Genomic DNA, 24,061 nt, shown 5'->3' with positions numbered 1-24,061 from the left:
TCATAAAATTAATGTACATAAATATTGCTTTGCGTTTAAATGGATAATTAAAGAAGTCACCAAAAAAAAATGGATAATTAAAGAGAGAAAATAATTTTAAAACGTATTAAAAGTTAATGGCAAATAATATGTTTTATGTTTAGAACTTTAGATAGCTTTTAAAAATGTGAAATTCTAATTCTCAATAAGATAAAGAAGTTCAATTTCCTCGTTTTTCTCTGACTCACTTCAAAATGCATTTAGATTAATTAACACTTAAAATTAATATATATATTTTTACATGTAATTACATAAAAAATACAATATAGGTTTATATGTTAATGCAATGTATATTAATTTTGACATTTTTTGCAGGACAAGTTTTGTTCTAAACTATTTTATTTTAACGAATTTAAAAGTTAGCAAGTTAAATCACGATATTAGTGTAAATAATAATTGTTAGCAATAAAGATCATCTATCACTTTTAAAAGATAATCTTGTATATATTTTTATTGTAAAACAATTTTATATATACATTTAATTATATAATGTTATATTAATAAAAATAATTTATTTTATATTAATTACATAAATAATCATATGTCCTTTTCCCTAAATTTTTTTCATTTGTCAACAATGCCTATTTGCAAACGAGTTCATACTTATAAGTTATAACTATGCACAGCAGTTATCCTTAAATCGTAACTGAAATGATTTGTCAATTGTCAAGATTTTAGGTTCCATCACAACAATTTTCGGTTGTTTTTTATGCTAGAGTTAACTACTTTTTTTTTCACTATATACATCATCATGATAATAACGAAATTTGATAAATACATTATTATTATTATTGAAAATTTGAAAGGATAAGGAAGGAAAAGTTTCAAGTTCTGGAAGAGTAAGCAAGGGATTATAGAAGAGATAAAATTAGTGTTCATACTTCTATGCTGGTAGAATCTTTCATGAAGATTTGGAGCAGCTTTTAAAAGTTGCTTAATTAACCATGCAAAGGTTTAGCCTTTGCACAAGTACTAACAATACATTAACGTACCCATCGCTCTTGTTTTCTTCCATAAGGAACCACATTAGTCAAGGTTCTCATAAATGTGCTCTTCTTCTGTATAAACAAACTAGCCGCGAAGGTCTATATGATCCCAGCGTTGTCCCTTTGTTGTTCAAGGCTTGTGTTTCTCTTTCAATTCTTCACCACGTTAAGGCCTTGCATGCCGAGTCCGTTAAAGCTGGTTCACATTGTGATGTGTTCATTGGAACAGCATTGGTTGGAACTTATTCAAAATGTGGTCTCCTTGGGGACTCCCGCAAGGTGTTTGATACAATGCCTGACAGAAATGTTGTCACTTGGAATGCAATGATTGGTGGGTACTTGAGAGCTGGGGACAAAGAATCTGCCTCCTCAATGTTTGAGGCGATGCCGGGGAAGACTCCGGTGTCCTGGAGCCAGATGATTGACGGGTTTGCAAGGAACGGGGATACTGCTGCTGCTAGGAGGTTGTTTAATAAGGTTCTGGACGAGGCGAAGAACGTAGTGACGTGGACTGTGATGGTTGATGGGTATGCTAGGAATGGGGATATGGAAGCTGCCAGGGAGATCTTTGAACAGATGCCAATGAGGAACTGCTTTGTGTGGTCATCTATGATTTGTGGTTATTGCAAGAAGGGCAGTGTCGAGGAGGCTGGGGTGATTTTCGAGCGCGTTCCAGAACGCAACGTGGAGATTTGGAATTCAATGATTGCTGGGCATGTCCAGAATGGATTTGGTGAAAAAGCACTGCAGCTTTTTGAGGAAATGAATGGTGAAGGGTTTGAACCAGATGAATTCACTGTGGTTAGTGTTTTATCTGCATGTTCTCAGCTGGGACTCTTGGATGCCGGTAAGGAAATCCATAACATGATAAAGAAGAGAGGGATGAGGTTGAGTCCCTTTGTTGTGAGTGGATTGGTTGACATGTATGCAAAATGTGGGGACCTGGCCAATGCAAGGTTGGTATTTGAAGCATCAGAGTCCATTGAGAAGAACATCATCTGCTGGAACGCAATGATTTCAGGCTTTGCCATCAATGGAAAATTCCATGAAGTCCTTGAGTGTTTTGGCAGATTGGAGGAATCAAATATAAAGCCTGATTCAATCACCTGTCTCATTGTGCTCTCTGCTTGTGCTCATGGTGGTTTGGTAAATGAGGCTTTGGAAGTAGCAGCTAAAATGGAAAGATATGGAATTGAAATAGGAATCAGACATTATGGATGCATAGTTGACCTATTGGGAAGAGCAGGGAGGTTAAAAAAGGCTTATGACTTGATAATGAGAATGCCAATGAAACCGAATGAAGCTGTTTTTGGGGCACTGCTTGGTGCATGCCGGATTCATTCAGACGTGCAAATGGCAGAACAAGTAATGAAGTTAATCGGTGCCAGCACTGTTTCAAGTTCTGATTCTCTCAATGTGCTTCTGTTCAAGAGTAGGCAATAGGCTCTATATATTTGTCTCTTCTAGTTGTCTGAATCCCAGTGTTCTATTTTACATTTCCCCCCTAATATGACTGATGTTACATAGTGAATGGGATTGTAGAGTTTTCACAAATACATTCATTTAGGGTCTGTTTGCTTCAGGGAAATCGGTGCTAAGAAATAACTTCTCATGTGTTTGGATAAATTGTTTAAATAATTAAGCTGCAAAAAAAAAAATCCAGTTTCATATTTTTAATAAATTTGAAAAGAGTGACTTGTGAGAAAATCTGTTTAGCTTTTCAATCATATAAAAAAGATATAAGTTCATAATCACTCATTTCCTACCCTAAAGCTGTAATAAATGCACTTTCATAGTGTATGAAATGCTATAAATCTTATCTATGCCTTTTCTGAATTGATGAATTCTGGTAAGATTTGAATTTTCTGTGTGTATAAGCTACCTTGCATAATTACGTCAAATATCTTAATTAGCAAACAATAATCTGACGGTGCAGATTTCTTTGTTGATAATGGAAATGATATTCCTGAGGACAATGTCAGTAGGATCAGACTTCATAGGCCTTTGCATGAGCAAGATAATGAAGATTTTGAAGCTTTAGAAAGACACATCTAGGAAAGATATGCAAGGCGTGTGGAATCTTTTGATGAAGAGGCTACAGATGTAGACCAGCAAGCTCTTTTGCCATCTGTTAGAGATCCAAAGCTGTGGATGGTGAAATGTATGGTATGACCCAACCGATTTTGTGATAATCTTTTGCAAAGATATAGAAGCATGTTATATATTCTTCTGTTGATGTTCATTAGATTGGTCGTGAGCGAGAGACAGCTGTTTGCCTTATGCAAAAGTATATAGATAAGGGGGCTGAATTGCAAATCAGGTCAGCTATTGCCCTTGATCATCTTAAAAACTATATTTATGTGGAAGCAGATAAAGAGGCCCACGTGAGAGAGGCAATGTCATGTGAAACATGTTTTAATTACTGATCATGTGTATCGTTATCAACAATATTCTGTACCTTTTTCATAGTTTTCATATTTTTTAGGCTATTAAGGGTTTAAGGAACATATATGGGGCGTCAAAAATAACACTAGTTCCAATAAGAGAAATGACGGATGTGCTGTCAGTTGAAAGCAAAGCAATTGATCTTGCCAGAGATACTTGGGTCAGAATGAAGATTGGCACATATAAAGGGGACCTTGCCAAGGTATTTATCATATTCTAGGCAAATTATTCATACTACCGTTTTGGCTGCGATATTCACTATCAAACTATATCTTCTGTAGGTAGTTGATGTTGATAATGTGAGGCAGAGGGTTACGGTGAAACTGATTCCAAGGATAGACTTGCAGGCGCTTGCAAATAAACTGGTATGAAATGCTTAAATGTCTTATTAAATTCTTAGCTTCCATATTGGAGTCGTACCAACTTGAGTCTCTTGTTGTGAAAATGATGTATCATGCAGGAAGGTAGAGAAGTTGTGAAAAAGAAGGCGTTTGTCCCTCCTCCTCGTTTTTTAAATGTTGATGAAGCTAGGTAACTCGTGATTATCTCCTCTATAAGTGAATGTCTTCTGTTTCCTGGGAATTTTCTCCTTCCTAGTCTTATAGATGTTCAATCTGGAGAGTAAATAAGTCAGGGTAGTCCAATAACTAGTCAGAAATGACAAAGTGAATAGCAAAATCTATTCACAAAACCATTGGGAAAAAAAATAGCTTTAATAGATCATCCATAGGCATGCTTTGTTGATAGGACATGATATCATTGACTGATCCATGTGTCCAATCCCTTCTCATTGTACTAGGTTTGATAGTGGTGGTTGTTCCTGTTCTTCTTCCTGGTCTGATAGACTGTGTGTTTTATACAGGGAACTGCATATTCGTGTCGAGCATAGACGTGATGCCTATGGGGAAAGATTTGATGCAATTGGAGGAATGATGTTTAAGGATGGATTCTTATACAAAACTGTATCAATAAAATCCATTAATGCTCTAAACGTCAAACCTACTTTGAATGAACTTGAAAATTTTCGAAAACCTGGTGAGAGTGGTGACAGCGATGTAGCAAGTCTGTCAACTTTGTTCGCTAACAGAAAGAAAGGCCATTTTATGAAAGGTGATGCTGTAATTGTTGTGAAGGGTGATTTGAATAAGTTGAAGGGGTGGGTGGAGAAAGTAGATGAAGATAATGTTCATATAAGACCAGAATTGAAGGGTCTTCCTGTAAGTATAAATTTTTAATTGGCTAGTTTCTTTCCGAAATGTGCTTTTTTTCCCCAAGGTTTTGTAATGAATTATTTCCATGATGATTTAGTTACCTTTTATTCCACCAGAAAACCCTTGCTGTAAATGAAAGGGAACTTTGTAAATATTTTGAACCTGGAAACCACGTTAAGGTTGTTACTGGTGCTCAAGAGGGTGCTACCGGCATGGTTGTGAAGGTGGAACAGCATGTATTGATTCTATTATCCAACCAACAAAAGAACATGTGAGCTCAATGGTCCCTACATAAAGTTGATCTAGGGTTTGTGAATTTTTGCTTTTATATGTAGCGCAAAAGTGACATGGAAATGTCCTCTCTTCAGATCCGTGTGTTTGCAGATGATTTTGTGGAGAGTTCTGAAGTGACCACTGGAATTACAAAAATTGGGGACTATGAACTTCGTGATCTTGTATTGTTAGAGTAAGTCGTTTGTTGATCTTGAGATTATCTTAAATTCTTGCCTGTATATCATGGTTCACACTTCTCTCACTTTTAACTATGCATGTGCAGTAATATGGACTTTGGTGTAATAGTTCGTGTAGAAAGCGAGGCATTTCAGGTTACTTTCTTACTTTGAGCCAATACTTCAGTACCTTTTTTATTCATTTCTAAAATGAATTTTTTATTATTATATTAACATCATCATGTGATACATTTTTATAGGTTCTTAAGGGGACTGCAGACAGGCCTGAAGTTGCACTTGTTAAATTAAGAGAGATTAAATGTAAGATAGAGAAGAAAATAAATGCGCAGGATAACGCTATGAATACAGTCTCAGTAAAGGATGTTGTGCGAGTTGTTGAAGGTCCTTGCCATGTAAGATTCTATAACTTATGCCTTATTTCTTTCTTTAGAGTTCTTGTTCAGATGATCAGCTTTCTTGATTCTTTTGAAGGGAAAATCTGGTCCTGTGGAGCACATATATAGGGGGTTCTTGTTCATCTATGATCGCCATCATCTTGAACATGCAGGCTTTATATGTGCTAGGGCTTGCTCGTGTTTGGTCGTTGGAGGTTCACGTTCGAGTGGTGACAGAAACGTAGCCAGTTCTTCATCCTTTATTTATTTTAATTTTTAATTTTTAAATTATGCATTTTGGTTTTTTAGTTTGATTCATGCAAATATGTCTTGGTTAAGTTGTTCCATGTCTTCTCAGGGTGATGCCTACTCGAGATTCCGTGGCCTTAGAACTCCACCTCGTATTCCCCAGTCCCCGAGAAGGTTTTCACGAGGAGGGCCTCCAATTGATTGTATCTTAAATCTTTTTTAATTTTCAGATGTACTGGAATATTGAGTTAAAGTACCATTTTGATGCTTCTTTTGACGAGAGAGATTTGATGTTGATTTCTTTTAATGTGATTTAGCTTGAGGAAGGCACAGGGGTGGAACAGGACACGATGGTTTGGCTGGTGCAACGGTCAAAGTACGCCAGGGTGCTTATAAAGGTTATTGTGGACGTGTAATAGAAGTTAAAGGCACAACAGTTCGGGTTGAATTGGAGTCCCAAATGAAGGTTGTGACGGGTAGGTTGCCTAGTCTATTTTGAAAACACCTGCAATGCTTGTATTTTTATGCGGTGTGTTTCTCTAACTTATCTGACTTGTGTTTGCTGCAGTTGATCGCAACCATATATCGGATAATGTAGCTGTAACCCCACAGCGGTAAGTTGCATGCATGTATTCTTAAACAATTTCTTAACTGCATTCAACAGAGGATACTTACCCATTTGACCATGTCTTTAACCAGTGAAACTCGATATTCGATTGGATGTGAAACCCCAATGCATCCTTCTCGAACTCCCCTACATCCATATATGACCCCTATGAGAGATCCTGGAGGTTTGTTTAATCTATTTTATGACACTAGAGGCATTCGTATTTGATTAACTGATTAACATAACTGCTAATAATGTTCACTGAACTGCTATTTGTAGCAACTCCTATACATGATGGAATGAGGACACCAAGGCGTGACCGGGCATGGAATCCTTATACCCCAATGAGTCCAACAAGGTTTGCATTATTGTCATCCTTCCGATGTGACATAGTGTATATTGCTTTTTTTGTAATTTGTCCATTCCTATTTTATTCTGAATATATATATTATCGTTAACCTTTATGCAAGTCTCATGATATCTCTTATGCTAAAGAGTGGTTGGAAAGCTTTGCTCTTCTGACATGTTTGGGCATCCAGTTATAGGTTTAAAGAAATGGGGGAATTATTTGCAAAATCAAAGGGGGAAAATGATGGCCCATTTCTCTCTCCTATTGTTGTGTCTTCCATTGCCAGCTGATACCTGCCTCCTGTTATGTTTTTTCTCCCTATCAACAACCCTGTTAAATGACCTACATTTCCCCAACTTCTCGTCAATCTTTACTTGAGGCTTGTTACATGCCATCTTCCAACAAGCTCAGCACTCCTCCCTCTTATTTACAGACTATGGGCTTATTGGTTTGGCATGTGTTATTTGATGGATTGCTTCTTTTATCTAGGTTCTTCAATTTTGTAATATATTTCAATGTCCAAAACATAAAACTATAGTTTAAGAGGGTTATAAGAAGCACTTCTAGTTTATAGTGACTGTTAAGTACTTTCGAGTTACATGTGGGTTTCATTATTATATTTGTTGTAAGGTGTATGTGATATATGTATTATGCATTCTGATGGTGAAAACTAATCAGGGACTGGGAAGATGGAAATCCAGGCTCATGGGGAACCGGCCCACAGTCCCAGGTCAAAACAGTTCCTTAACTTTTAATATGCCTTGGAATTTGTATGGCATGAACAAAAAATCTTATTTTCTCTTTTTGCTTTGATGTTTTCAGGCAGGAAGCTCACCTTCACGGCTATATGAATCCCCCACTCCTGGTGCTGGTTGGGGTAGCACTCCTGGCGGAAACTATAATGAGGCTGGAACACCGCATGACTCATATGATTGTGCTTTTTTACTTTTTTCCATGATATCAAATATTTAGTATTTTAATACTAATATCCCATCTTGGGTGGCAGCCTATGACCCCAAATTCCGCTGTGTATCTTCCTAGCACCCCTGGAGGACCACCCATGACTCCAGGAACTGGTGGTCTGGACATGATGTCCCCAGTTTTAGGTAGCTATCTGTTCTGTAATTAACATATTGCACATAGATTTACTCTGTGTTGGTGTTATTACACGCATCTATGGTATACCAAATTCTCATTAAGTCATCATACTTTAGGCGGCAAGTAATGATTATTAACAAACATGCTCTCTGTAGTGGACTAGTGACTGGCTGGAATGTAGATTCATTCATGTGATTGATATTTTTTGTCACTTATTTGGTTAACTTATCAGTAAGATTTCAATTGGTAGTGTGTATCTTTGTCAGGTTGTTAATTTGATGGTTTGATTTTGTTGTAGGTGGGGACAATGAGGGGGCATGGTTTATGCCAGACATATTAGTTAATGTACACAGGCCAGGTGAAGAATCTATTGGAGTTATAAGAGATGTTCTTCCGGTATGTGATCCTAGAAGCTTTGGTTTTATACACGTTTTTGTTTGTTGCTTTCGAATTTGTATACATGGTTTTTCAAGCCGACCTTTGTATTTGACCGATTATTGTTTTGAATTTTAGTTATGTGTGCGGTATTTAACCTTCCTAGTTAATGGAACTGTATTCATTTGGCCTGATTATACTGTTAATGGACATTGTAATTATGCGTTTGTTCAGGATGGGTCTTGCAAGGTAGAGCTTGGCTCAAGTGGAAATGGTGAAACGATAACTGCCCTTCCCAATGAAATGGAGGCCGTGGTGCCAAGGAAATCAGACAATAAAGATAATGGGTGGAGCATTGATGGTGTCTACAGGCAAGTTGATTGGTGTTGATGGTACTGATGGTATTGTAAAGGTAGATGACACGTTGGAAGTCAAGATTTTAGACCTAGTTATTTTGGCTAAATTAGCTCAACCATGATTAGGCTTTGTCTTAGAAAAAAAATTTACTTAAATGCACAAGCTTTTCGTCCTTCGTACGTCTCTTATGCTCTCCTTCGTTTTTGTCCTTCCGAAGTTGGTTAATTTAAGTTTTGCTGCATATTATTAGTAATACACTCTCTTTTGTCCCAATGGAATTTTCTTAAGTTTCAAAGAACAGGGATAGTGAACACATGAAACATTCATCCACTACAGGCGAAGTCTCTGGTATAAAAGGTGTTGCGCTTTCTACATGTGTAGACATGGCGTGATTTGGGTAGATATGATATATTGCACTATTGGTCTCCTCTCATATTTGAGTCCGCTACTAACATGATGTCATATAAAAATGTTGTTAGCTTCACGGACTAAAATGAGAAAAAACTGGTGAAGAGATTAGTTTGGTGTATCTACATTTAATTTTGGGGACTAAAATGAGTCTCTTAATGCAAATTGAAGGACTAATTTAGTGTATCTACAATGATGACATAGCGGATTACATGTGGACGAATAACGTTGCGACACGTGGCACAAATTAACACATGGTCAAATAGTATTGTGACATGTGGCACAACTATCCACATCAGTATGTCATTATCACTAGTCAATCTATCATCATATCATTACACGTGGTCAAACTATAGAGTGATATGTGTCACTAACAGTTCATGTCATCACACTGTTAATGAAAAATAGGTCAAGAACTAACGTGCCAATGTGGTACACTTTTGTTGATCTCAAGAACATAATTGTGCAATTGGAATTTCAGAAACCATCTTAATGCACAACACCAATCTCATGGATTATTTTAGGGTTTAACTCGTTAGTATACAGAAAATGAAATGCATGAATATATAATTATATAAATTTTGGAAAGTATCAATAATTTGTTATAGGGTGTAGATATTTCAAAATTTATACATAAATCTATATAGTGTACAAATGTATGTGAAAATTGATTACTATCATAAATTCCTATAATTCCTATAATGTGTAGATATTTATGTAAAAAAAATGAATACTATATAAACTGCTAGAGGATATATTTTATGTGTTTTATTTTATTTTTCGTTCCACTATCTTATAATATCTCGTTGATTTAATATCTATGTATCATTTTATGATTTTTTTATTAAAATAAATAGACTAAAAAATTTTTAATCATTTAAATTGAATTATTTAAATTTTCGGTACGATAAGAATTTAATTTGGGTTTAGAAACTATCATTATTATTATATTATTATACTAAATGAGAAAAGAGTGCATAATAATATTTTGTAATTATTTTTATATTTTAAGTATTTTATATTTTAAAATTAAAACAAATATGTATATAAATTTTTTAATACATTAAAATTTTATTGCACAATAATTAATGTTACAAAATATTTTTTTGTATGTATTTATATTTTTTTTTATTTAAAAGCAAAAGTCTAAACTTGTCTTTTTCTTTTAAATTTTAGATTGATTTTTTTAAATTATATTTTTAAGTTCACTAATGTTTAGTCCGTTAATAAACTTCTCATGTTTCTTTATTTCAATGTTCACTATCATAGCAAATTGAGTCCCACTAATTTTTTCTAATCATTTCAAAAATTAAAAAATTTCAACAAAATTAGGCACAACTTTATCTCACACTAATTAACTACCGTTAATATCTTGTCCAAAAAAAACTACCATTAATAAATATTTTTTTATCTATATTTTTTCTCAGTTCTTATATTCATTATCATATAAAATGATACTTTAACTTTTATAACCATTTCTAACTGAATACAATAAAAAATATATACATAAAATTAAATTATTTTAAGATTTATTTATTTTTATGATATTTAAATTAGAACATATTAAATAAATTATTTATTAATAGGAATAAATTTTGCATATCATATTTGTTAATTTATTTTAAATACATATTTCAAAAGCATTAGAGAAACTAATAAGATAAAGTATATTGTTTATCCTAAAATTTACTAAAAATTTTAAAAATATTCCCAAATTTTGATTTATTTCAACTTTGTTTATCAAATTTTCAATTTGCATCAATTTTACCTTAATTACTAATTTTTTGATAATTAATATTTTTCTTTTCAAATATACCCCTCCCTTAATTAATGTATATTGCTAATAATACACTACTCGGTATATTATTTGCTGTGAATTTACTAACAAGGTATAGTTTCTCTCTAATTAGAAGACATTGGAATAGAATTAAACAAATCTTTCGATATCTTCATGGAATACTTGATATGAGATTGTTTTATCCATATAAATCCAAGTCACAATTAGTTGGCTATGCAGATGCTGTATACTTGTCTGATCCACACAAAGGGAGATCTTAGACAGGATACATGTTCGCATATGGTGGTATAGCTATATCATGGAGGTCCACAAAGCAGACAATTGCAGCAACATCCTCTAATCATGCTGAAATACTAGTGATACATTAAACTAGTCGCGAGTGTTTTTGGCTTAGGAGTTTGATCCAATATATTCTGTCATCATGTGGACTGATTGATCATAAGATAGCTCTAACTGTCCTGTTTGAAAATAATACAGCATGCATTGTTCAACTTAAAGGTGGATACATTAAATGTGATAGAACAAAGCATATCTCTCTCATATTCTTCTTCTCTCATGATCTTCAAAATCAAGGGACAATTGATATCCAACAGATCCGCTCAAGTCACAATCTGACAGATTTATTCACAAAGTCACTCCCAAAATCATCCTTTGAAAGATTGGTACATGAGATTGGGATGCGCCGATTTCGAGATATTTAATAATATCGACAATATGGGGAGACTATACTCCTTTTCCTTAGTTTGATTTTTTTCCATTGGATTTTTCTTGACAAGATTTTTAATGAGGCAGTTTCTATCACAAAGGATATTGTATTTTTTTTCCTTCACTAAAATTTTTTCTATTTAATTTTTCTTTAGTAAAGTTTTAACGAGGCATATTTCTAAATAGTCATTCAAAGGAGAATGTTGAGATAAGTATGATGACGTGGATGCTCATTTAATGGACGGTTCTGAACTATAATATATTACTAATATATAAATTACTTATATTATAATAAGATAATTATATTAATAAATATCAAAATTTTATTATTTTATTTATATTTTCTTATTTTATATTATATTTTATTTATTTATTTATTTCACAACAGAATTTTCATTAAATGAAAAAAATTAGTCCACAATAGACTACAAACAAAGGGTATTTTAGACTATGCCAATACAAATAGAAATATCATAAAACAACAAAAGGAAAGTGAAAAAAGTAAAGGTAAATTAAACATGGTCGAGAAATTCCCGCTTCAGGTAAGGGATGACATTCCTCGGTCATTCGACAAGCTTGTTCAATAATTTCCAGTGGTGTCCGACGGCGATTCGCAAAGAACACTTTATTTTTTGTTCTTCAGATGTATTAGATAAGAGTATTTATAGATCGGATTTAATTTGTATATTTGTTATATCAATTTAAAAATTATCGATATGAATCTAATCTGCAATAATAGAATCAGATTATGAAGTGCTACATATATAAGTCTTTTTGACTTACAAGTCTTACAAGTTACTAGATCTTTTAATGTGTTATTCAACGTTTCCTGTTTCCAAAGCGCTACACTTAGAACGGTTCTTCTTCTTCTTCTTCCTCTTCCTCTTCGTCTTCTTCCTCTTCCTCTTCCTCTTCCTCTTCCTCTTCCTCTTCTTCATTTTTTTTTTCGATTTTCATGATTTCTGAAATCAAGTTTTGAAATCGTTTTGAAGAAGAAGAAGCAGCAGAAGATGAGGAGAAAGAGAAAGAGTTCTGAATTATGCAACGAATTTTGGGTGTATTTCTTAAATACTTTGGGTGTATTTTTCGTAATCCTTTGGTGTATTCTGTAATCCTTTTGAAGATAATGGAACTTCAGAAATACACCCAAACGATTACAGAAGTACACCCAAAATGATTACAGAAATACACCCAAAGGATTACAGAAATATACCCAAATGGTAATAGAAATTCACCCAAATGATTATAGAAAATACACCCAAAGGATTACAGAAAATACACCCAAAGGATTTAAAGAAATACACCCAAAATTCGTTAAAATACATCTTATGCATAATTCAGAACTCTTTCTCTTTCTCCTTCTCATCTTCTACTGCTTCTTCTTCTTCAAAAACGATTTCACCATAAAAAATTGAAAAAAAAAATAAAACAGAGAGAAAAGAATGTAAATGAAGAAGAAGAGGAAGACGATGAAGAAGAACGTGCAAAAACGAAAGAAAAGGAGAAGAAGAAGAGTAAGAGGAAGAAGAACGTGCAGCAAGAAGAAAAAGAAGGAGAAAGAGAATGCAAGAAACGAAAGAAAAGGAGAAGGAGAAGACGAAGAGGAAGAAGAATGGTTGGAAGCGTGTTTTGAGCGTTAGTTTTAATTGAACTTGTAAGGTTTACAAGCCTTAATCGCTTGTATGCGAAGAATTACTCTTTTATTTAAGTATTTGTATATCTGATTTGCATATTTGTGGACCCACAAAAATAAATAAATAAATATCTTTTATGTTTTATTTTAACTAATAATAATTATTTATATTGTATTATTTTATTTTATTATTTAAAAATATACGGATTAGATTGAATCTAAAACTAAAAATGATAAATATTGGATCCAATCTGACCTGATAATTTTAATACTCAATCTCCTGCAGACGATGTTTGTAACAGCCTTGCACACTACTGTTTAATGATTCCATCAAATTTAGCCAATCTCACTGTAGGGTTACATAGAATTTTTTTTTTTAATCAAAGATTAGAAAATTCGAATTCGCAATTTTTAAATAAATATAGGAAGATTATGCTATTTGAACTATAATTTATTGGCCATTTTAATTTTATTTTAGGTCTTGCAAAATATCACATGAATATTTGTTGAACCATATTTTATAAATAATAATTTAAAACTAAATGTAAGATTTTATTATAATATTTGGTCTTAATTCAATTTAAATTTTATATTATTTTTAATTATTCTATTATAATAATTATACAAATAATAAAAATGTATTAATTCTTTTATTAAGATGATACCGTCTCTTTTAAATGAGACTAATCTTATTTAATCTAATAATTTTAATATAAATTTTAATTCTAAATTAATCTATTTTTCGTAAGTATAAAAGATGATACTTCGAAAACTTTCTATTAGAGTTTCTCTTAAAAATAAAGCAAACAAATCGAATTATAATTTATAATATACAATAAAAATTGAATTATAACCTAACAAATAATATATACTTTTTAAGTAGAAGAATGATATTGTCATTTTGATAATCCTATTTTTTTACATGTGATTTTTACCATTATTTTATTTTTTACGGTGAAAAAAAGAAAATTTTCATTAGGAGAATAACAATCAACTAAAAAGTGACAATATCCACCATATATATGACAAATAATTAAAAGTTCTATCTTGTCTTCTAATTTTCTTTTTAATTTCTAGATAAAAATATTTTAAATTTTTTTATCATTTTCATACCTTTAAAAAATAACACATATGTTCAAATTTTTAGTTATTTACATATTAAAAAAATGAATCAAGAATTATAATTATTACTCTTATCAATTATGCTAAATTTACATTAAAAAATAGGTATTAAATCAGTTATTTATATAAAATTTTAAAATAAATTAAATAATATATATATATTTATATACAAATATATTAATAACTGATTTTAATAATTGATTTTAATTAGCATACAAATAAGTTTTTTATATCTATATATTCACTCCTAGTAGCTATAGTCTGCATAAATAAGTTAACTTTAAGTCACACAAAAAAAAAGCTAACTTTATGTTTTCTAAATTGTAATTTATATATAAATTATTTAATTTATTTTTAATGTATATTTATATTTTAATATATATTTTATATTAATGACTAAATTTAATAGCTGATGATGGTATACACCTAGTATGTTGGATAAATAAATAAATAAAATAAAACAACAAAAACTATGAGCAGCGGCAGCGCTTGTCCTTGTGAGTTGTGAGCTTCTCCCATTCCACATTTCATTTCCACTCGGCACTTCAAATGAAATCAACTGACACTGTGACACGCACCCGCACGCACGCACGCACACTCTCTTTCTCTCACTCTCTCTTTCACTCTGCTTCTAGAATCTTCCTCAGCCGTAACAGCACCACACCACAACCAGGTATTCTCGTTCTCACGTTCTCTCTTATGAACCTACCTTAATTCCATTTCCTTCTCTTCCATTATTTCCATTTCTTTCTTTCTCTCCTTCTTAAATGTTTCATTTCACGATTCCCTCTTTTGTTTTGCCGAATTTAAATTTTTTGGGATTCCGGAGATGAAACAGTGACGTCAGTTTTACTTTTAAGCCATTTTTGAATAATCATTTGTCAACGTTGTTTCTGTTTTTGGTTACCTATGCCAATTTGAATTTATTATTTTTTTTTTGTTGTTGTTGTTGTTATTGTCTTTACAATTATTATTGTTAACTTTGTTGTTAGAGGTTGGGGAAAACTGAAGAAGAGAAAGCATGGAAGCATAGGAAATTTGAGAGGTGAGAGGGAGGACTTGTTATAACTGTTAGAGATTGATTGAATTTAGGGTTTCTGATTTGGAAATAAGGGAAAAAAATGGATGACGATGTTTATGATGGGTCCTTCTGGGTTGAGGAAATTAATGGCGAGGTTCAGCTTGAGACTCCTATGAGAAAGAAAAGGAAATATGTTAAGAGAAAGAAGGAATACGATGGTTGGGGATCAACCAATCTTATTCAGTTTCTCCAATCCCTCGGTTTTGACACAAGCAGGCAGATAACTCAGAATGAGGCTGCTGCGCTCATAAATGAGTATGTTAGGGAGAATAGCCTTCAGCATCCTACCAAAAAGAAGAGAATTGTCTGTGACAAGAGGCTGCATTTGTTGTTCGGAAGGAAGACAATTGGCCGGTTGAAGATCAATGCTTTGCTCGAGTCCCACTTTGCCGCAAACTGTGTTGAATCGGACGATGATATCTACTTCAATTCGGATGATGATGATAATTCCCCGGCATGTGAAACTCCACGAACGACAATGGCTTCTTCGGAGAGGAAATGTCAACCGAGGGGACGGGTTGTGGAAAAACCCAAGAGCTGTTTCGCAGCCATTGTTCCTTTCAATATCAAACTTGTTTACTTGAAGAGAAGTCTTGTTCAGGAGCTTGTGAAGGACCCCGAAACATTTGAGACTAAAGTAGTTGGAAGCTTCATAAGAGTCAGATGTGACCCGAACGATTATCTTCAGAAAAACTCTCACCAGCTGCTGCAAGTAACAGGTGACATGGCTGCTGTTAGTTGATTATGACATTGCATTCTTGTAAATGAAGTAAACCCAAATGTGTTTATTATGCACTCAATTTTGGTAACATTTGCATAAGTCGCATGCCTGGCGCTATTAATTTGATTAAGCGCTGAATCTAATCCAGTAGGCTCATGCCATATGGCATTCCCATAAATGAAGCAGGCGCACATGTGCTTATTATGCATTTTTCTCTTGGCATCAGTTGTATTTACTTAGCAGGTGTGATTAGTCCTAACTGAATGATTTGGGCATATGCAACAGATGCCACTGAAGAAAACAATCTTAGCTGTTAGCAGTTCTACTCATGCTGGGTTTGAGTCGCATATATACAGCATGTGACAAATAGAATGAGGAAGGCATATTAGTTCGATGTATATATAAAATAGAAATAAAATAAAATAAAATCGTAACTCTGAAAATGGAGGATAAGCAATAGTGTTCAGCATGCAATTAATTTCATGTTGGCTGCACCCTGCTGCTATTTCTCTTAGGGTTGCATATTCATGTAATATTTATTTCTGCATTTAGTATAACAATGGATGTCTGAGTATGACAGATATAGAAATTTGGCCCCAAGATTATTTTCTACTGATTAGCTAGTGTACAATTCTTTCTTGGATGTCTTCTAGGTTTAGAGAAGGGCTCAGATGAGGATATCCTCCTGCGAGCCTCTGGCTTTGTTGAAGACATCAGCATTCAAATGCTTTCAGATGATAACTTCACTGAGGTAAATCAGTTTAACTTACTGTTTTCAGACTTAATTTTATTAAAATGGCTTCAACTCACAGGACTTCAGTTTGACTCATGCTGATAATCTTACATTAAGTCATAAGTCACATTGGAAACCTTTAACAAAACGTATGGCATGCCCTGAGCTTGGAATTTGTTGACCGTCCCCGCCCCTAAATTTTAATCATATACCAGAAAATAAAAATGTCAAGTGGTCTTAATGCTTTAATCATTTTCAAGAACTGTATGCTTCAAATTGTATTTATAATTTAAATTTGGGGTTTTGGATCTGTGACTTTGGTCGCAGGAGGAGTGTGAGGATTTGCATCAAAGGGTAAAAGATGGCTTGCTCAAGAAACCCATGATTGTAAGTTTTCTCCAATTCTTTGAGCTATTCTGAAGTAAGGAAATTCTTGCAACACTAGAGCAATCCACTTCATTAAATTATACACTGTGACAATATTTTTATATAATATACATTGTAGGCGGATATAGAGAAGATGGCAAGAATATTGCATGAGGATGTGACTAAGCATGTATGTACTAAACCATTATTAATCCTTGTGTTACAATTTCCTTATTAATCTCCTCACACTTAGTTGACTAGCTCCAGAGTCATGTTGGCTTGATTCTTCAACTAACTTCTTTCCTTCTTTCTTGTTATGTTTGAATCTTCTTTTAGTGGCTTGCAAGAGAACTTGTGCAGTTAAAACATCTAATTGATCGAGCTAATGAAAAGGGTTGGCGTAAAGAATATCCTTCTTGATATGTATTATCTTATTAGATGACATTTTTGTCGTATTGTGGCTTCCTTTCCTTACCTTTTTGCATCAAATGATGGCAATATGTGGTGTTAACCATATTATTAATTGCATTTGTTCCCCCATAGATTTTAAACGCATTAATTGTAATTTGTTTATCTTTTGCTGTTTATTGCAATCAATATGTCAACCATGTCAACTTTATGATCCTTGGTTATATTTGTTTTAGATTTATCTATTTATCTTAGTGGCCTTACTTTCTTTTAGTAACCATGCTTGTGAATAGAAAAACAGTCACGTATAGCAACGAACATTTTTCAATAGGAAATCCTTTGCTTAGAGGTTTTTTCTTCTGGCTTTGGATTCTGTAAAATATAGTTTATGCAAGATGTGGATTCCTTAATCGATAGGAAGCACACTGGATGAGTACCTACGGAAAAGGGAGAAGCTTCAGAATCCAGATGAACAGGAACGGTTATTGCGCGAAGTTCCTCAAGTTATTGCTGAGGATCTAGAATCAGAATCTATTTCACCAGAGGATCCAGATGAAAATGTAGAAAACCATGTAGAAGAGTTTTGGCAGCCTACCAGCAAGCAACCATCTAAAGATACAGATTTTTTCTCATACAAGGATACAAAACTACTGGATGTGCCGAATCCTGCAAAACCAGAAAGCGATTCTCCAACATCAATTCTTGGTCGCAGTGGATCATCAGAAGTTCCTTTTTTCAATGTGGCAACAAATGGAAGTATGTTTAACTCCATTTCTCGTGGAACTGCTGCAGGTTTGTTCTGTTCCATGATGTTCTCTATTTAATTTTCTGGCTAGATGAGGTTGCTTTCGTGTGGTTAGACAGCAAAAGAAGAAAATGAAATAAATGAGTCTGTAGCTCTATGCCAATTTGCTTATGAATATAACTTTTTCATATCAAACTAATTCTGCATATTAGAATTGATTAAGCTTTATACATTGTATAATTCAGTGGTATGTCTATGTCTTGGCAGAAGATCATCAACAGCAGCCAGAGCAACTAGTAGGCTTTTCATATAAAAATGGTGTTGTGTCTAAGCCAGAACAATTAATAGACTTTGCACATAAGAATGATGGTGTGTCTAAGGCAGAACAACTATTAAACTTTGCATTGAAGACTAATGGGGTGTCTAAGCCAGCTGAATCGAATGTATTTAGGATCTCTGTAGCACAGCAGGCCGAGCCAGCACCACCATCTCAACCGCAGGTTATAGAGCTGAGCGACGACGACGATGACGACGACGACGAAAGTGATCAACCAATCATTACAAAAGAGGTTCAACCTTTTAATCAGTTGAAGATGTGGTATTATAAAGATCCACAGGGAAATGTACAAGGACCATTTGACCTAATTTCCCTAAAACGTTGGAGTGATGCTAATTACTTTCCTTCTGATTTCAAGGTTTGGAAGGAAGGTGAAAGTCCCAAGGATGGTGGACTACTGGTGAAAATTCTTCAATCTTTACCATCTTTTCACATTTAATCGAGGTAAAAAAATTGTACATTATGATGAATCTTTTAATACCGGTCAATAAATTATGTTTTATTTTTCACCAAGTTCCAACCATCAGTTTTACCAATGTAACATTGAACTTTTGACCTCTAAATGAATCTTTTCTAACTCTCTGTCCATTGCTTTGTCTACTAATTATCTTGACAAGATTACATAGAGTATGGCTTTTTCAATGCTAATCTCCCCATTATTTATATTCGAGTGTGAACTATTCGTTAAGTAAAAGAAACATGTCACTTTCACCAACTATGTCCTGATTAGACCACATTGTAGTTGTAGGTGACTACTAGGTGTGTCCTTGTGGTTGGATTTAGAGGGTTTTCACGGTTTTCACGGTTCTCAGAATTCTCTATTTTCAAGTAGGGGTGTTCAAATCCAAACCGATCCAAATTAAATCGCTCATCTAATCCAATCCAAACCAAAAACCGATTAAAATCGCACTAATTCAGATTTGATTGGATTCTATTTTTTACAAACGGCTGGATCGGATCGGATTTCGGATCTACTTTTCAAAATCGATCTAATCCAATCTAAATTGCACAATGTGTTAGAATATTATTATTTTATTATTATATTTACAATTATACTTATAACATGTTCAATTTGTTATATATTTTTATATTATTCATATATTATTATTATTTAATAAATATTTTATATTCAAAATATTATTTATTTATTTATTTTAACTAACTTATAATTTTATTTCTATTGTTATGTTATGGTTGGCTTTTTAAAATATTGTTGAAACTTGTTATGTCGTTGATTATTTAAAATCTGATATTGAGACTTGTTATATGTATTTAATTTTTTTAATTTACAAAACCGCAAATCCAATCCAATTCAAACCACTTGAAATTGGATCAGATCGGATCGAGTTTTTTTTAAAAGATCATCCAATTTAAACCGTACCGCAAGTAAAATTAGTGTTCGGATCGGATGAATTTTTTACTCAAAACCAATCCAAACTGTACCGCGAACACCCTACTTTCAAGGTCCTTCAAATTGGAAGATTTTATGAAGTTTAAATTTAAATTTTTAATAAATTATTGTATTACTATTTACTTTTTTTTTAATTCGTAATGTTTAATAGATAATAAAAGTGTAAAAATATATGAATTTGGATCTTCTAAAGTTTGAATTTCACTTTAGAGAGTAAAGTGCGATCTCTCACCGTCATAGATTTCATAGGTGGAACCAAGAATAAATATGAAAGAAAAACTATTCAAGGGTAAAAGATCACACTTTACTCTCTAAAGTGAAATTTACAACTTTAGAGGATCTAAATCCAAAATATATAATAACAAACCTTTCATTTCTATTTATTTAATTATTTTAAACTTGTCACAAAGAAATTGTTTAGAATTTTCAAGTATTTCCTTTCAATTTTCTAAAAGTCTCTCTCTTTGATGCAAATTATGCAGTACTCACTGCTCCATGACAATTAGAGAGTTTGTTCAATGAACTAAGATCATTCATATGTCATGTCTATTTCAAAATAGTTGTCATATTGAAATTTTGTATCCATTTCAACTGGGTTTACGCTTTGGATACATCACACATTAATTTACAAGTGTTATAAAATAAAATTATCAATTACATCAACCAACCATTTTTAATTAGATTCTCTCGATAATAATGTTGTTTGTGGGATGCAACCTCAGTTACAAGAATATCACATGCTTAATGCATTAAAAGAATATCATATTTGTCTGAATTTAAACTTTCACCATTATCATTTCCTTCAATTTTTATTACTTCAATTTGTTACTACAGTATATATTGTACTGAAGAACAAAGCACACTAATCAACATTTGGTACTAATCAACATTTGGTATGTTAAACGAAGAAAAAAAAAGGAGAAACTTTTGTTAAATAAATATTAAATACTAATTCATCAAAACGACTCGTACATATATATACTTTTTTCTTCTGATTTTTTTCTCTTCAACAAAACAATAAAAACGGATTGAAGATTTGCGGAAACTATTATCTATAACTATCTTAATAATATTAAGTTTCCTCATACATACTCTGATCATAACTCAAAGAACAAACCCCACTATATATTAATTGGTTCAAAAACACAAACACCATTCCATCACACATAATATTAACCAATATATTCACATATCTTAGTATTAAGTTAGATTCATGCATCATCATCGGCGTCAAGCACTGATTCCATCTCCATGAGTAGTTCCCATGTTTGCAACATGAAATTGAGACACATACTTGTTGGATGAAGATTCAGTAACTGGAGGCTCATTCAGAAATGCCCAGCTACTCTTGGTCCACCTACCATATATATATTGCAATTTAAATTAATTAATTATATATTAAGATTCCATTAAGATTATTATGAAATAAATATCAAAAGTGCAGATTGATTGTCCAGCTCGAGTATCAAAATATATTTAACAAAATGATGATACTATTATTTCTTCTTGGAAGTTATTCTAGTGTTGAGAGTTAATAAAAAGAATAATATCATTTTCTTTTTGTTAAATAAAAAACTATTATGTATTTGTTTTTTGTGATTTTTAAATATTTTTCAATTGTGCTTATCAAAATAAAAAAATTAATTATTATATTTATTATTTCAATTTTTAATATCAAACAATTTTTATAACTTTTATTTATTGAAAACGATTTTTATTTTCAACTTTTTTATTTATCATATATAGCTACCATAATTTTTAAAAATTATAATTCAAAAATTAATTTTAAGAAGTTATTTGTAAAATTTAAAAATGATAAAACAGGATTAAAAATGTCCAAACTATCAATGAGAAAATTATAAAATAAAATAAAATAAAGATTGTTAAGAGCTAATTAATTACCATCCATTTTTCTTGATAAGCTCCTCCAAATTTGAGTCAATATTCAAATGTAATGACTCATTTCCACGGCCTAAGGGCATGGTAATTGCCCTTTGAAGCTTCTTCTCAACTTCAATTGATGTTGTACTTGTCTGTTTCAAAGAAAAATATATATTAAAAAAGAAAATCTAAATTTAATCACCAGAATACAGTTCAAATTGAAATAAAAATAAATAAATATGAAGTTGATGGCTCATATTTAGTTGAAATCATAATCATAACCATAACAAAATTAAATCATGCCAACTTTGATCAAGACACACTTCATAATAGCTTCTTATAAGTCCTATTAACGAGAACTTGATTCAAAAGAAAAACACTAACAATGATGATAAAGCAGTGATATTATATGGATTTCACCATCAAATTCAAACCTGAACAACTTGTGCTAAATTTGAAATAGCTCTAAGATGTTCTTCCTCTATCTTCTTCTTTGATCTCCAATAAGCATCAATTTCATCTTTGGTAAGGGAACGGTTCCTCTTAAGTGTTGCTAATAAAAAAAATCCAGATTTTTTCACATATCAATTTTTTAATTAAAAATAAATAAAATCATAATAACATAAAAATTAAGGTACCTGATTTAGAGTCCCATCCTGCCATAAGAGAACCCATTATTATTGCAAAAAATCCTTTTCTGTGTGCTATCAAACTTTTTTCTCACTAACCACAATGTCTGTCTAAAATGTTATTAGATAACTCACTTTATAATGATATTAGATAGTACTATTTTTTATAGTGCTTGTCGATGAGTGTGCTAGCTAAGCTTTCTTTTTCTTTTTCTTTTAGTCTTATCCACTTGTTCAATGTATTAATAAATAAATGGGTGAAATTGGGTCCCACCCAAAAATAGTAAAGTTGATTCCTTAATTTGTGATTAGTCAATAATTAATAATTAGTGTGTGAATGAATATTCTAGGCTTCACTTATGGTAGCCCACAGAATATGAAAACAATGTGGCGTTAGGTTCGGCAGTTTTTGGTATTTTTCCACTAATTATCCCTTTGAGCAGGGGTAATAAATGGGCCTAAACTTATTGGGTCGATATGTGTAACCCATTAAAAAAATAGATTGGGTTAAAAAATTGAAACCGTCAAATTATAAAAATTCGTTTAATTTGCACCGTTTAAACTGCAGATTTTGGTAGGGTAACGCAGGTTTTTTTTGTCGAGTTTAGTATTTTTTTAGTAAGGGATATTTTTATAATTTTTTTTGTCAAAATTCAACTTCTCCCCATCTAACTTAGAAGAAAATGAAGATGAAAATTGAGTATTTTGGATTATATTTATTTTGTTTTAGAGACAATATTTATAATTATGTTTTGCATTATGTTTATTTTGCTTTGGGAACAATATTTATAGTTATGTTTTGGATGAAAATTTGATTTATAATTATATTTATTAGATATTTATAATTACAAAAATTTTAATAAATTCTAAAAGCACCTCACGAGACGAAACGGACTTCTGGCGAAGCATAGCGGGCGAACTTCCCGCTTGCGTGGGATAAAGTAGCACAGAAATTGCATTGTTATTTTGTGACCCCTTTAAAGTAGGTGAATAATAATTATTACATGTGAAAATTATTATAGGTTATGTACCTGGACTAATTAAAATTTTATTTGAATAATATACGTTTAAACTATATATATACGTTTAAACTAAAAAAAAGTCTTGTATAAAGAAAAGAAAAATTCAAAATGATGAGTAAATAACATCGTCAGCTTAAGCTTATCACATTTATAAATAAAGATGAATGATATTAATTATTAGTGAGATCTCACTATTTATTAAGACCATAATGCATGTTCCATTTAAGAACAAATAGAATTGTTTGACTTTTTTTTTTCACTGGTAATTTATCAATACTTAATTACTTATCACTTATCAAATTCGAATGTATATATAGTGATCTTAAACTTAACCAACGCGCAAAAAATCTTATTCACTAATATTATAAAGAATAAATACTCAAATTAATTCTTAAAATATTTGTTTTTTAAATTAATTTTTGAAAATTTTTTTCAATTAAATTCGTTTTTTTAAAATTTTAAATTAGTCATATTAATCTTTTTATTATTTTATTTGTTGAT

The 24,061-nt window shown here is 32.1% G+C and overlaps 2 protein-coding genes and 1 pseudogene across 4 annotated transcripts; 2 read left to right on the top strand and 1 right to left on the bottom strand.

The window, feature by feature from the left end:
- The first annotated feature begins 876 nt into the window (after positions 1-876).
- LOC107495989 (putative transcription elongation factor SPT5 homolog 1) lies at positions 877-8,726 on the top strand (annotated as a pseudogene).
- Positions 8,727-14,717: 5,991 nt separating this feature from the next.
- On the top strand, positions 14,718-19,199 carry LOC107496001 (uncharacterized protein At5g08430). Of its 3 annotated transcripts, XM_052263363.1 has the most exons (9): positions 14,718-14,899; positions 15,219-16,026; positions 16,682-16,779; positions 17,089-17,148; positions 17,267-17,317; positions 17,464-17,527; positions 17,953-18,327; positions 18,548-18,849; positions 18,976-19,199. In XM_052263363.1, the coding sequence occupies exons 2-9, from the start codon at positions 15,348-15,350 to the stop codon at positions 19,054-19,056; spliced, it is 1,710 nt and encodes a 569-aa protein (XP_052119323.1). In that variant the 5' UTR covers positions 14,718-14,899; positions 15,219-15,347; the 3' UTR covers positions 19,057-19,199. The 3 variants fall into 3 exon arrangements, with proteins under 3 accessions (XP_052119323.1, XP_052119322.1, XP_052119321.1); XM_052263362.1 differs by having other exon boundaries at positions 18,551-19,199; XM_052263361.1 differs by having other exon boundaries at positions 18,548-19,199.
- A 1,929-nt stretch (positions 19,200-21,128) lies between these two features.
- On the bottom strand, positions 21,129-22,762 carry LOC107496004 (uncharacterized). Its single transcript, XM_016117211.3, has 4 exons — positions 22,548-22,762; positions 22,344-22,462; positions 21,931-22,061; positions 21,129-21,385 (listed from the first exon to the last, which is right to left on the bottom strand). The coding sequence occupies exons 1-4, from the start codon at positions 22,582-22,584 to the stop codon at positions 21,259-21,261; spliced, it is 414 nt and encodes a 137-aa protein (XP_015972697.1). The 5' UTR covers positions 22,585-22,762; the 3' UTR covers positions 21,129-21,258.
- Between the last annotated feature and the right edge of the window lie 1,299 nt (positions 22,763-24,061).

This window comes from Arachis duranensis, chromosome 6 (genome assembly GCF_000817695.3).
Source record: "Arachis duranensis cultivar V14167 chromosome 6, aradu.V14167.gnm2.J7QH, whole genome shotgun sequence".
In the NCBI taxonomy this organism is placed as follows: Eukaryota; Viridiplantae; Streptophyta; class Magnoliopsida; order Fabales; family Fabaceae; genus Arachis; species Arachis duranensis.
The sequence above is the reverse complement of the archived record's forward strand: the minus strand, read 5'-3'. Positions and strand labels throughout refer to the sequence as shown.

Coding starts and splice junctions, on each gene's coding strand:
- LOC107496001 (XM_052263361.1), top strand. CDS start 15,348: ATGGATGACGATGTTTATGATGGGTCCTTCTGGGTTGAGGAAATTAAT. Junction 16,027..16,681: donor CCAGCTGCTGCAAGTAACAG/GTGACATGGCTG, acceptor GATGTCTTCTAG/GTTTAGAGAAGGGCTCAGAT. Junction 16,780..17,088: donor CAGATGATAACTTCACTGAG/GTAAATCAGTTT, acceptor CTTTGGTCGCAG/GAGGAGTGTGAGGATTTGCA.
- LOC107496004 (XM_016117211.3), bottom strand. CDS start 22,584: ATGGGTTCTCTTATGGCAGGATGGGACTCTAAATCAG. Junction 22,062..22,343: donor ATTTAGCACAAGTTGTTCAG/GTTTGAATTTGA, acceptor TCTTTGAAACAG/ACAAGTACAACATCAATTGA. Junction 21,386..21,930: donor CTTATCAAGAAAAATGGATG/GTAATTAATTAG, acceptor TATATATGGTAG/GTGGACCAAGAGTAGCTGGG.